General features: G+C 47.3%; 2 protein-coding genes across 2 annotated transcripts; both read left to right on the plus strand.

Annotated features, from left to right (window-relative positions):
- Positions 1-250: 250 nt before the first annotated feature.
- On the plus strand, positions 251-5,726 carry LOC119322556 (mucin-4-like). Its single transcript, XM_037596037.1, has 2 exons — positions 251-379; positions 717-5,726. Exon 2 carries the CDS (start codon positions 2,965-2,967, stop codon positions 5,371-5,373), a length of 2,409 nt encoding a protein of 802 aa, XP_037451934.1. The 5' UTR covers positions 251-379; positions 717-2,964; the 3' UTR covers positions 5,374-5,726.
- A 124-nt stretch (positions 5,727-5,850) lies between these two features.
- On the plus strand, positions 5,851-7,511 carry LOC119322557 (probable LRR receptor-like serine/threonine-protein kinase At3g47570). Its single transcript, XM_037596038.1, has 3 exons — positions 5,851-6,044; positions 6,142-6,771; positions 6,872-7,511. Exons 1-3 carry the CDS (start codon positions 5,939-5,941, stop codon positions 7,240-7,242), a joined length of 1,107 nt encoding a protein of 368 aa, XP_037451935.1. The 5' UTR covers positions 5,851-5,938; the 3' UTR covers positions 7,243-7,511.
- Positions 7,512-13,260: the final 5,749 nt, after the last annotated feature.

Consider the following 13,260-nt stretch of genomic DNA (forward strand, 5'->3'; position numbering starts at 1 on the left):
TCTGTCTGGTTCCGGTCGAAAAGTATATAGCTGGACAATCGGTAGACCCGTTCGATTCGAGGCTAGACATGCCGCAACAACCTTGTCCAGCTCAAACAGAGACCACACCGGTGGACGACAAAGAGGTGAAAAGTAGCGTTTACTGGAAAGTCTGATGGATTCCAGGTCTTCGCTGTAGCCGCATTCAAGGTAAGATAAGGCGTGAGAATTTCAGATGAGATGCATGTGTGTGGATGTGAGGCCTCTGTAATTGTGTTTTTAAACCCCTGGGGCCTCAGCCAGCTGAGCATCCACGCACAGTTCACAGCCCATACATCACCACCCGGCAAAACCAAGCAGAAACGGCTCCGCTACTGTTGTGCTCCCCAGCCGAGCAGAGGTGTGTTTCTCTCTCCTTAATAATCTCTTTTGGCTTGTGCCTTGCTTTCAGACTTGTTTGGGTGAAGTAGAAGTGTAACCATTTGCTAAACTTACTCCACTACGCTTCAAATAACTGTCCGGCAGTCCTCCCTGTTAGCACAGGCATTCGCTTGTTTTTGCCACAGCCTGCAAGTTGTAATTGTTTCAAACCCCTTCTTTATCAATGAGATGAGGCAAAACTTTTGCCCCCGTTTCAAAAAAAGAGTTTTAATTGTTCAGCATGAGCCTAAACGTACATCCGCTACTACGCATACAGTTCATAACATGCCACCAAGTTCATGATTTACATCTTGCAGGTGACCAGGGCCTTATGAGCTCTCCTAAGCAACCGCCGAAGCTCGCCATGCTTTTACTGCTGGCACTGCTGCTGCTCTGTAACGGAGTTGGCAACGCCCATTGTTCAAGGATCCACGAGAACAGTGCCGATCTGCACGCGCTGCTCGACTTCCATCGGGGCATCACCGACGACCCAAAGGGGGCCTTGAGCAATTGGAACACCACGACCCACTTCTGTCGGTGGAATGGTGTCACATGCACCACGACACGGCCATTCCGCGTCTCATGGCTAAACCTCACCTGCCAAAACTTACAAGGCCATATCACCCCCTCTCTTGGAAACCTAACCTTCCTAAATCTGCTTGAACTCTCCTATAATAGATTCATCGGTACCTTCCCTGTTCTTAATAATCTCCAACTGCAGTACCTTATTATGACCAACAACAGTTTAACAGGGATAAATCCTAATGCACTCTCAAACTGCTCCAATTGGGGCTACTTGGACTTCTTCTCGAACTTGCTAGTGGGTCCAATTCCTCGAAACTAGGCTTCCTTTCAAATCTGCAATACATCGATTTTAGATCAAATCAACTCGAGGGAAGCATTCCTGATGAACTCGGGAAACTGCAGAAATTGCAAGGCTTGTTCCTAGGTGACAATATGCTTTCAGGAGAATTCCCACGTGCCATCCTGAACCTTTCTTCTCTCCTAGCTCTGAGCTTGGAGACGAATATGCTAGGCAAGGCATTGCCACCTAATATTGGCGACCTTCTGCCTAATCTCATACAAATTACTTTGGGTGGCAACACCTTCGAAGGTCATATCCCAGCTTCCTTAGGCAATGCTCCAGGGTTAACAGTCATAGATTTATCAATGAATTATTTCACTGGGAAAATTCCAACTTCTTTTGGAAAGCTTGAAAATCTGACTACTCTAAACCTTGAGTTTAACCAGCATGAAGCAACGGACAGCAGCGATTGGGAGTTCTTAAATGCACTGACAAACTGTAGTTCTATAAGTATACTATCACTGTCCTACAATCAGCTGCAGGGATCTATCCCGCAGTCCATTGGTAACCTATCGCCCAGTCTTGACCACCTTCTGTTGTACGGGAACAACCTATCAGGACAAGTACCCCAGAGCATCGGAAAACTTAATGCCTTAACTAAACTGGCACTAGGTGGAAACAATTTAAGTGGTACAATCGAAGGATGGGTTGGAAACCTAAAAGGCCTTCGCATATTAAATCTCAATCCAAACAGCTTCACCGGCACAATCCCATCCTCTATTGGCAATCTTACTAACTTGATTCTTCTATATCTAAGTGAAAATGAATTCGAGGGCCCCATACCGGCCAGCATGGGAAATCTTCCATTGTTAGAGCTAAACCTTAGCTCTAACAACCTTCAAGGGTACATACCACCGAACTTCAGAAACCTCCAACAGCTCACACTTTTGGACCTCAGCCACAACAATCTCCAAGGCGACATACCTGACATCAGTGACCTTAAACAGTTCATTGCCTTAGATCTTTCATCAAATAAGCTTACCGGGAATATCCCTGATTCTTTGGGTCAATGTTACGGTTTAGAGAGTCTGCAAATGGACCAAAACTTTCTTACAGGAAACATCCCAACAACTTTTGGCAACCTGAAATTGCTGAGTATGCTAAATCTTTCACACAATAACTTGTCAGGCACCATCCCATTAGATCTAAACAGACTAGAGACTAATGTTGAGTCAAACCTGTCTTCGATGCATGCATGGCTATGCATGCTTGGTTACAGCGGCAGCAGTAGCAGTTACTTAGCCAGGAGGTGGAAATGACATGCAGCTGCATGTCGGCAAGAAAAGCAGTAGCGGCTGCATGCCTTGGTAGTTAAGGAAACTACTAGTAGTAGTAATTTACTATGGTAAAAGCTGAGCAAGTTAGTCGTCAGCAGTGATGTAATCTAGGAGCTTGACGTAAGCTCATACGTATAGTTAGTCGGTTCAGCTACCTATAAAAGGAGCTGCATCCCGGTTGTAAAACTCAGGCCATTCCAATTTCATTACAAGGCATTTCCTCCTTCTAGTACCACCGTGTGTGCTCCAAGCCTCAAGTGCTGTGTACTAGTACTACTACTACTACGTGTGTGTGTGATACACTAGTGAGTGTGTGAGTAGTACGTGTGTGTGCTCATCCACCGGTCATCTATCAGTGTACTCGAGTGCTAGCGAGTAGTTCTGGGCTGACAATTGGTATCAGAGCCTCTGGTTGTGGTAGCCATGGCCGGTGGTAAAGGAGTGCAGCAGCGCACCACCTCGGGTGGTTCCCAGTCGCGGCCATCACAGGACGGCTCCCAGTCGCCGGCTCCGGAGGAGCGGCGAGGGCGCAGCCGCTCCAGGCGTGGCCATCGCGGTGAGGTCGTGGTTAGGGAGATCGTGCGCGAGACCGCAATCAGCGGTAGCGTGCCCATCACCTTCCCGATGCTCATGCGCTCGAACTACAGCGAGTGGGCGTTGATCATGGAGTGCAACCTTCATGCGGCGAGCCTCTGGGCTCCCATGGAGGACGACCTGATCGAGAGAAAGGAGGACAGGAAAGCCGTGGCGGCCCTCATGCGCGCCACGCCGCCGGAGATGCACGGCATGCTCGCGGCGAAGGCAAGCGCCAAGGAGGCGTGGGAAGCCATCCGTACCCAGCGCCTCGGCAGCAACCACGTGCGTGAGGTGAACGCGCAGAAGCTGCGGGCGGACTTCGAGAACATCGCCTTCAAGGAGGGCGAGCTCGTCGACGACTTCGCCATGCGGATCTCCAGCCTTGCGTCACAGCTCCGCGCGCTCGGCGACACCATGGACGATGCGAGACTCGTGCGGAAATTTCTCCGCGTCGTGCCATCTCGCTTCGCTCAGGTAGCGGTCTCCATCGAGACCTTGCTTGATCTGAGTGAGCTCTCCGTCGAGGAGCTCACGGGCCGGTTGCGGGTGGTCGAGGACCGCCTTGACGACGGCCGCGAGAGCTTCGGCGGCGGACAACTCCTATTCTCAAAGAAGTGGGAGGCGAGGAAGCGTCAAGGACGTGGTGGCGGTGCCCAGAGCAGCGGAGGCAGCATCGGCAGAGGCGGCGGTCGCACCCAGGGTGGAGCCGGACGAGGTGCCGGCAACGACGACCGAGACAAGTGTCGATATTGTAGCATCAAGGGCCACTGGGCCCGTGAGTGCTGCAAGAGGATGGCTGACGAGGATGCCGCGGCCGCGGCGAACCTCGTCGAGGCTGAAGAAGACGGTGGGCCAGCAATGATGATGGCTTGCGTCGAGACCATGCAGGAGGGTAGAGCGCCTCCGGCGACCATGGTCCTGGCAAGCATCGAAGCCGTGCAGGAGGGCGCAGCACCTCCGGCGACCACGGTGTCGGCAACCGTTAAGTCCGTGCGGGAGGCATGGAGCTCTTCAAGTAATCCCCTCGCGACATCGGTAGCGCTCTCCCCGACAACTACGTTCTCGGGAGACTACGATTGGGAGGAGATGAAGACCCAGGTGTGGGGGAGCCACACCCCGGAAACCACGTCCCCTGCGACACTGGTCAAGCCCGTGCAAGTTGGCACGGCAAAGGCGTACCCGACATCCTCGCGACCCAACAAGCTCGTGTCAGGAGGCACGACAACGACGCATATGGTGGGCCACGTCCCAACCATGATGCTGGTGACCAGTGAGACCGTGCAAGAGGCACGGCACTCTCAGGTCGGCCACAACCCGACAACCAGGTTCTCAGGGTTCTGCAAGCCCGTGTGGGCAACACGGCACTCTTCGACAAGCCTCAACTGGGAGGCAATGAAGAGATGGTCATGGGGCGGCAAGGCCTCGACCGAGACTATGGCGACCATAGAGTCCGTGCAGGAGGCACAACACTCTCTGGTCGGCTATGCCGCGACCCCGACGCGCTCGGGGTCCATCGAGTCCGTGCGGGACGCACGGGACTCTGTAGTTGGGCACGACCCGACTACGCTGGTGGCGACCGTCGAGACCGTGCAGGAGGCACGATGCTCTATGGTCGGCCACACTGCAGCCCCGACGCACTCGGGCTCCATCGAGTCCGTGCGGGAGGCACGACTCACGATTGTCGGGGGAGACCCGACAAGCAAGTCTGATGGGAAGAGCACCAAGGACTCCGCTACCCTGAGAGGAGCCACTCCGGTCAGTGTGGCGTCCGGCACAACGACCCTGGGAAGGGAGTTCCCGGGCAGTGCGGCGTCCGGCACGACGACCCCAGAAAGGGAATTCCTGGGTAGTCCGATGTCCGACAAGTCATCCCCGGGAAGGGAGTTCCCGAGTAGCGTGACGTCCGACACGACGACCCCGGGAAGGGAGTTCCCGGGCAGTGTGACATCAGGAACTACGACCCCAGAAACACTGACGCCCACGAGCGAGGTGGTTCCCGGGCAGTTCATGTCCCCATCAACAGCGCGGTCGGACTTGTTCGATGCCAACAAAAATGGTGGCGATCCACACAGGTTCCGAAGCCTAGGGGGACCTTCTCGAGCCCGCGAGACGATCGCAGCACCCGAGATCAAGAAGCACGAACAGGGCATACGGGCCGCCGAGAAGGCGGACATCCCAACGAAGGCACTTGGTTGCGTCGAGTTCCAAGAGCCGCACGACAGGAGCGGGATCATCAAGACCCTCCTACAGGTTTGAGGGGGAGATTGTTGAGTCAAACCTGTCTTCGATGCATGCATGTCTATGCATGCTTGGTTACAGCGGCAGCAGTAGCAGTTACTTAGCCAGGAGGTGGAAATGACATGCAGCTGCATGTCGGCAAGAAAAGCAGTAGCGGCTGCATGCCTTGGTAGTTAAGGAAACTACTAGTAGTAGTAATTTACTATGGTAAAAGCTGAGCAAGCTAGTCGTCAGCAGTGATGTAATCTAGGAGCTTGACGTAAGCTCATACGTATAGTTAGTCGGTTCAGCTACCTATAAAAGGAGCTACATCCCGGTTGTAAAACTCAGGCCATTCCAATTTCATTACAAGGCATTTCCTCCTTCTAGTACCACCGTGTGTGCTCCAAGCCTCAAGTGCTGTGTACTAGTACTACTACTACTACGTGTGTGTGTGATACACTAGTGAGTGTGTAAGTAGTACGTGTGTGTGCTCATCCACCGGTCATCTATCAGTGTACTCAAGTGCTAGCGAGTAGTTCTGGGCTGACAACTAACAGTCTTGATCTTTCGTATAATCATCTTGAAGGAGAAATACCCAGAAATGGAATATTCGAAAATTCTACAGCTGTTTCACTTGTGGGTAATTGGCGGCTCTGTGGAGGTGCCATGGATCTTCACATGCCCATGTGTCCTGCTGTTTCTCAGAGGTCAGAGGCACAATACTATTTGGTCCGAGCGTTGATTCCATTATTTGGCTTCGCGTCACTTGTAATGTTGTCTTACATTTTATTCTTTGGGAAAAAGACGTCAAGAAGAACATACTCAATTTTGCTTCTTTTGGCAAGAAATTCCCAAGAGTCGCTTACAATGATCTAGCTCGAGCTACAGGGAAGTTCTCAGAGTTAAACCTTGTCGGAAGAGGAAGCTATGGTTCAGTGTACAGAGGAAGGTTAACTCAAGCTAAAATACAAGTGGCTATTAAGGTTTTTGACCTTGATATGAAGTGTGCAGACAAAAGTTTTGTAACGGAATGCGAGGTTCTGAGTAGAATTCGGCACCGGAATCTTGTACCTATCTTAACTGCATGTTCGACAATAGACAATAATGGTGACGCTTTCAAAGCTTTAATTTACGAATTCATGCCTAACGGGAATTTGGACACATGTTTACATAACCCATATTCACGCAGTTCTTCGAAATGTTTGAGCTTACCTCAAAGAGTAAGCATAGCTATCAGTATAGCCGATGCACTGGCTTATTTGCACAATGATTGTGAAAGGCAGATTATACATTGTGATGTGAAGCCAACAAATATCCTACTTGACGATGATATGAATGCTTATATGGGAGACTTCGGCATTGCAAGCCTCGTTGGACATTCAAGCTCAGACTCCTCAATCGGACTGAAGGGAACGATAGGGTACATAGCTCCTGGTATAGTATTTCCACCCTTCTGTTTCTTACGGTCATTTGTTTTTTACATTAACAATAAACTTTGCAGTGTATTAATCAATACAATTTTATCTAATGGTAGAGTATGCTCAAAGTGGCCAGGCATCAACCTGTGGGGGTGTTTATAGTTTCGGAATAGTACTCCTAGAGATGCTCATTGGCAAAAGACCAACGGATCCCGTGTTTGAGAATGAACTCAACATGGTCAACTTTGTGGAGAGGAACTATCCAGATAAGATACTGCATATTATTGATGCCTCTCTCCGTGGAGAACGCAAGGGCTACATTCAAGCGAATATTGGAAAAGAAAATGTGACCTATGGATGCCTGTTATCACTCATACAAGTCGCTCTTTCTTGTACTCGTCACATCCCAAGGGAACGCATGAACATAAGAGAAGTAGCCAATAAGTTGCATTCAATTAGGACATCATACATTAGAGCAACCAAGTGAGAGCAAGTCATGCTTCACTAGAGTGGTTTACAATAGGTCATTACCTCATGTTATAGCGGGTTGAGTTTATCCCTCGTATTGCAAGTGAAATCAGCCATGAGTACACGGAGTAACTTGCAGAATTTGGGGTTACTGATGGATGCATGATGCTGCTAAGTGCTGACGCATATTACTAGTAGCATTTTTTCTTTGACAAATAGAGGTACTAAGGGCTCCTTTGATTCAAAAGAATTCTATAGAATTTTTGGAGGATTGAAATCCTTAGAATTTTTCCTATGTTGGTCCTTGGATTCATAACATTGGATCCCTTAGGGAAATCTAACATCAACTCCAACCATTTTCTATAATTGCTTTATTTTACTTGTGGCATCAAACACTCCTTGCTAATCTTATAGGATTCAAGTGGGCATGTCGCTCCAGTCCTATACGTTTTCTATTTCTGCGATTTCAGAATCCCGCGAATCAAAGTTCAGCACGGGTTATATCTTTGCATCTCAGATTAGTTGGTGAAAAGCCACCTATAACACACATTAATTTACTCTGTACCACAACTGCAAGTTAATTAGCAAATGTTTGGTCCTGAATCCAAAAAGAGAACTACTGGACCTTATCGCTTGTGTACTATTGTACCAGAAGGATAATTGGCGTGTTCGTGCAGGAAACTAAATAAAATATTGTTGGCTGATAATGCACTAAATATGACAAGCAGCTAAAAAAACTAAAACTATAATTTCTGAACATCTTGCAAAAAAAGAGCAACTGAATGCACATAACAGTTAATTTTTTTTATCTCCAAGAACATGCCGTCAAAACTTGGTGTCTTGCGCATTTTAGCAAATATTTTATTGTCCTGTAACATATAATCCAAAGTGATAGGCCATAGAGGGAAAAATTCCTTGTAGGCCAATAAAATAAGAAACAAATGACACAATCTTTTGGGAGATGAGAGCCAGATCTACCAATGAAAATTATTGATAATCACGAGGGAAAACAAATAATATGACTGAACATTCAATGAACTCGAGGGAATAATTATTTTAATACCGTGTGTGGATACCTATGCGAAGAAAGGCACTGCAACCATGACCCCATATTCCAATACATGCACGATGAGGGTATCTCTAGCTGATCCTTTAAAAACCTTAGAGGAGTAAAATGAGTAGCTAACTGCACCTAACCGAACTCTTAAACGTTTAGCGGAGCAAAAGTTTTAAGGAGTTATCCCCAAAAGGCAGACCAAGTTTTTCATTCTTACTCGACCAACACCACTTCTTGGGAAATATGCCCTAAAGGCAATAATTATGAGTGTATATTCTATGCTATAATTGTTATGATCCTGGAATATTTAATTCCGTGGAAAACTCATATGCATGTGTGGAATGATAAACAGTAAAATAAAATTACTAGTCTCGCCTCTAAGACTAGCTCAATTGTTGTTAGTGATCATGTTTTCCGGATCTTAGGATATAGTTAAGTATAATGATAGTTGAAAGAATCGATATGGTTGACTAGTGGGAGAGGGGTGAATAGGCAACTACCAATTTTTATCTTTTCTTAGGTTTAGCAACAAATAGATTGTCTAGATATGCAACTACACTACTAGGAAAAACCTTATACACAGAGGTATAACAGTAGTGCTGGTCAGAACAAAGCGCTACTGCTATTTAGTAGTAGCGTGGGTCGACAAAGCACGCTACTGCTACTTAGTAGTAGCACGCGTCGACAAAGCGTGCTACATCTATGGTGTAGCAGTAGTGCATCTACTTGAAAAAGCGCTACTACTATAATTCCCACACTATTGTTGGTAGGCTAGGAATAGTAATAGCGATTCTACAGAAAACACGATACTGCTAAGTGCCTTATAGCAGTGCGTTTCTATTGTAGAGCGCTACTGCTAAGAAAAAGAAAATAATTAGAAAAATAAATAGAAAAGTAAATGAAAATGAAAGAAATAGAAAAAAGAGAAATAAAAAAATGTAAATGAAAACAAAAGAAAAAATAAATAAAGGAGAAATGCATAGCAGTAGCGCTTGTTCTCACAAAGCGCTATAGCTACATTAGCCGTAGCGCTTTTTGCATGCCCGCGCTATAGCCAAGTTCCTTAGATAAAAGGAAAAGAAAAAGGAAAATAAACAACTACTTCATGTAGCAGTAGGGCGTTTTGGTGGAAAGCGCTATAGCTAACTTAGCTATAGCGTGTTTTTCCTACCAGCGCTACTGCTAGTTTGACTTAACCAAGGTGCGGGTTCAAAATTTTGCTAAGGCCTTCCCCCCCTCTCCCCCACTCGATCTGTCACCGCTGTCAATCGCGCTGCGCCCGAGCATGCCCTCGATGCCGGCCGTCGCCCGAGCCCGCCCTCGACCTCATTGCCGCCGCCCGAGTCTGCCCTTGACCTCACCGCCGCCGCCTTCAACCTCGGCGCCGCTGCCCGAGCCCGCCCTCGCCGCCGACCGTAAGCCTCTCCCTCTCCTTTCCCCTGCCCTCCTCTCTCTCTCTCTCTCTCTCTCTCCGCTAGCTAGGGAAAATTTCATATGTTGATGATGCGATGATGTTCATATGAACCCTAGATTTGTTTAGGACAGTAGGATTTTTTTAGCATTTAGGGAAAAAATGTAGCAATGTTTTTTAGCAAATTAGCTAGGGCAAATTTTTATGAAAATGCCTAAATAGTAATTTCATTTATCTTTAAATTAATATAGGGTATATAAATAATAGTAGCATTTAGCTTTAATTTAATAGAGGCTATAAACAAAAAACAATAGCATTTATCTATAAAAAATTATTTGGACTATGGACCTGAATCTGGTCCAAACTTCATTCAAATGAAATTTGAATTATTTGGGCTATGGACCTGAATATTTTTGAAGAAATTGGGTGTAGATACTAAGGTCTTGCTGTGGAAATTTGGGTGAGGTCAGAAGGGTTAGAGAAACTGAAGTTCCTTTGCAATTTCTAATAAGGTCAAGTATTATTGGAATATTTGCTCTAAAACAATTTGGATGAAAAGAAAATAATGTGTGTGTTTGTGTGTGAGAGAGAGGAATAGCTAGAACAGAATTTGGGTTCTGTCCTAGGCAGAGAAGTGTTTACTGAGGTCATTTTGTAAAGGTTTTTGATTTTTGAAAAGACCACTATTTTTCAAGGAAAAGAATTTAGGAAAGTTTTATTTTAAAGATGATCCCTATGACGCCCTTGATTCAATCGTACACTAATCATACACGCAAATGTGTACGATCAAGATCAAGGACTCACGGGAAGATATCACAACACAACTCTAGACACAAATTAAAAAAAACAAGCTTTATATTACAAGCCAGGGGCCTCGAGGGCTCGAATACATAAGCTCGAATACACAAGAGTCAGCGGAAGCAACAATATCTGAGTGCGGACATAAGTTAGACAAGTTTGCGGCACGCACGGTGGCCCTCGGAGGTTTAGTAGCAGCAGAGACGGCGACGGAGACGAAGAAGATCGACGGCAGCCGGAGATGGGGACGAGGATGAGCGGCGGCTGCGGTGCTTCCCGGTTCCAGCGGAGGGTGCCACTCGAAGGAGTCGACCCTGGCGAAGCTCACCGACAGGGTCAGCGGGCGCGGGGCCGCCGGTGGCCACGACAACGACCGAGGGCGGCGGCGACTGCGCTCGGAGGTGGACGGGGAACGAGGGGGGAGGTGAGGAGAAATCTGGTGGGGAGAGGGAGAGGCGGAGCGGGCGGAGTGGGCGAGGGGAAGTGGGAGAGGCGCCCAAGGCGTCACCCTTATCCTCTCTCGGCGAGGCCGGCGAGGTGGACGGGTGGCGACCGCGCCCTGTAGCGGCGCGCGACCGAGGAACGGGAAGAGGGCGCGGTGTGGGGAGCTGGGCCGGCCTAGCTGGGCCAGTTGGCTCGGGTGGGCCGAAGCCCAGGTGAGGCAGAGGGCCTCTCCCTCATTTCCCTTTTATTTTCAGCAGCCTTTTGCCTTTTCATTTAAAACTTTTTGCTTTAGCCTTTTTTTGGCCATTTAGACACTTTGCAAAAATGTTTGTTCACCACCAATATTAGCAGAAGAATATTTTCCACATGATGAACATTTTAATTTTCATGTTTGAGCATTTTGAATTTCACTCATAATTTGAAATTGAATTCAACGAGAATTTAAAAGAGAGAGGAGACAATGATGATCAAACACCTATTTAGCAAAATGATTAACTTAACCCCAGGGGTTACTGTAGCATCATTACACCGGGGTGTTACAACTCTCCTCCTCTAAAAGAAATTCTCGTCCCGAGAATTAAGAGGTAGAAAGGAACAGGTCAGGGTATTCAGCCCGGAGGTTATCTTCGCACTCCCAAGTGGCTTCATCTTTAGTATGATTCGACCATTGCACCTTGAGGAACTTGGTAACCTTCTGGCGGGTTCGATGTTCATCTTCTTCAAGAATGCGGATAGGATGCTCTTTGTATGTGAGATCATCTTGAACTTCAACCAATTCCGGATCCTTGAAGCATCAATGAAGTTGCGACACATGGAAGACGTCGTGGACATGAGAGAACTGAGGTGGAAACTCCAGTTGATAAGACACCAGTCCATGATGGGAGAGAATGTGGAAAGGACCAATGTAGCGCGGAACTAGCTTGCCCTTGACTCCAAACCGATGAATGCCTCTCAAAGGAGTGACACGCAAATAAGCTTGTTCACCAGGTTGATAAGTTGAACCCCAGTGTTTACGATCATAATTGCTCTTCTGGCGGGACTGGGCCGCCTTGAGATTATCCCGAACAATGCGAACCTGCTCTTTAGCTTGTTGAATAATGTCCAGACCAATGAGTGCTCGTTCCCCAGTTTCTGACCAATTCAGAGGGGTTCGACACTTACGTCCATAAAGCACTTCAAAGGGTGCCATCTTCAAGTTGGCTTGATAGCTGTTGTTATAAGAGAACTCCGCATAAGGGAGAGATTCTTCCCACTTCTTGCCGAAAGAAATAACACAAGCTCGAAGCATGTCTTCAAGAATTTGATTGACTTGCTTGACTTGGCCTTGGGATTGGGGATGATAAGCAGTGCTCCAGGTAATATGAGTTCCCATTGCCTCTTGGAAACTATCCCAGAACTTTGAAGTGAATATACTGCCGCGATCTGAACTGATCTCCTTCAGAATGCCATGGAGTAACACAATTCTGGAGATATACAAGTTTGCTAATTGACTAGGAGTGATTGTCTCCTTGACTGGCAGAAAGTGAGCAACCTTTGAGAATTGGTCAATGAAGACAAAGATAGCATCGTTACCTTTTTGAGACTTGGGAAGGCCAGTGACGAAGTCCATTTGGATCTTATCCCACTTCCATTTAGGAATCGGAAGCGGTTGTAGAAGTCCAGCCGGTTTCTGATGTTCTGCTTTGACGCGACGACAAACGTCACATTCTTCAATATATCGAGCAATGTCTTGCTTCATCTTAGACCACCAGTACTTCTGACGGATGTCTAGATACATCTTGGTACTTCCCGGATGAATAGAGAGAGGGGTGTCATGCGCTTCTTTCATCACTTTCTCTGTCATAAGCTCGAACCGGGGTACTACAATACGATCTCTGAAGTATAAGGTTCCATCTTCACCAAGTGAGAAATCTCTGGATTTCTCTAAGGCAAGATCCTTTTTCATCAAATCAACGTGAGCATCTTTGGCTTGAGCAGACTTAATGGCTTTCAGAAGAGTTGGTTCTAGGACAAGGTTATTCACAGAACCCTGTGGAACTAGTTGAAGGTTCAGCTTGCATAGCTCTTCATAAAGGCGGGGTTGAGCTTTGAAAACCATGTGATTGTTGCAATAAGACTTGTGGCTCAGGGCATCGACCATTACATTAGCCTTACCAGGGGTATAGGATATACTGCAGTTGTAGTCAGCAATAGCTTCCATCCATCGCTGCTGACGGAGGTTCAGATCTGGCTGGGTAAACAGGTACTTCAGACTCTGATGATCGGTGAAGATCTCACAATGATTACCGAGAAGGTACTGTTGCCATAGCTTCAGTGCAAAGATAACC

Source organism: Triticum dicoccoides, chromosome 6B (genome assembly GCF_002162155.2).
Source record: "Triticum dicoccoides isolate Atlit2015 ecotype Zavitan chromosome 6B, WEW_v2.0, whole genome shotgun sequence".
NCBI lineage: Eukaryota > Viridiplantae > Streptophyta > Magnoliopsida > Poales > Poaceae > Triticum > Triticum dicoccoides.

Excerpts from the sequence above, each read along its gene's own strand:
- LOC119322556 (XM_037596037.1), top strand. The coding sequence starts at position 2,965 with ATGGCCGGTGGTAAAGGAGTGCAGCAGCGCACCACCTCGGGTGGTTCC.
- LOC119322557 (XM_037596038.1), top strand. The coding sequence starts at position 5,939 with ATGGAATATTCGAAAATTCTACAGCTGTTTCACTTGTGGGTAATTGGC. Across the intron at positions 6,045-6,141 it reads TGTCCTGCTGTTTCTCAGAG|ACGTCAAGAAGAACATACTC; the intron begins GTCAGAGGCACA and ends TTTGGGAAAAAG. Across the intron at positions 6,772-6,871 it reads GATAGGGTACATAGCTCCTG|AGTATGCTCAAAGTGGCCAG; the intron begins GTATAGTATTTC and ends ATCTAATGGTAG.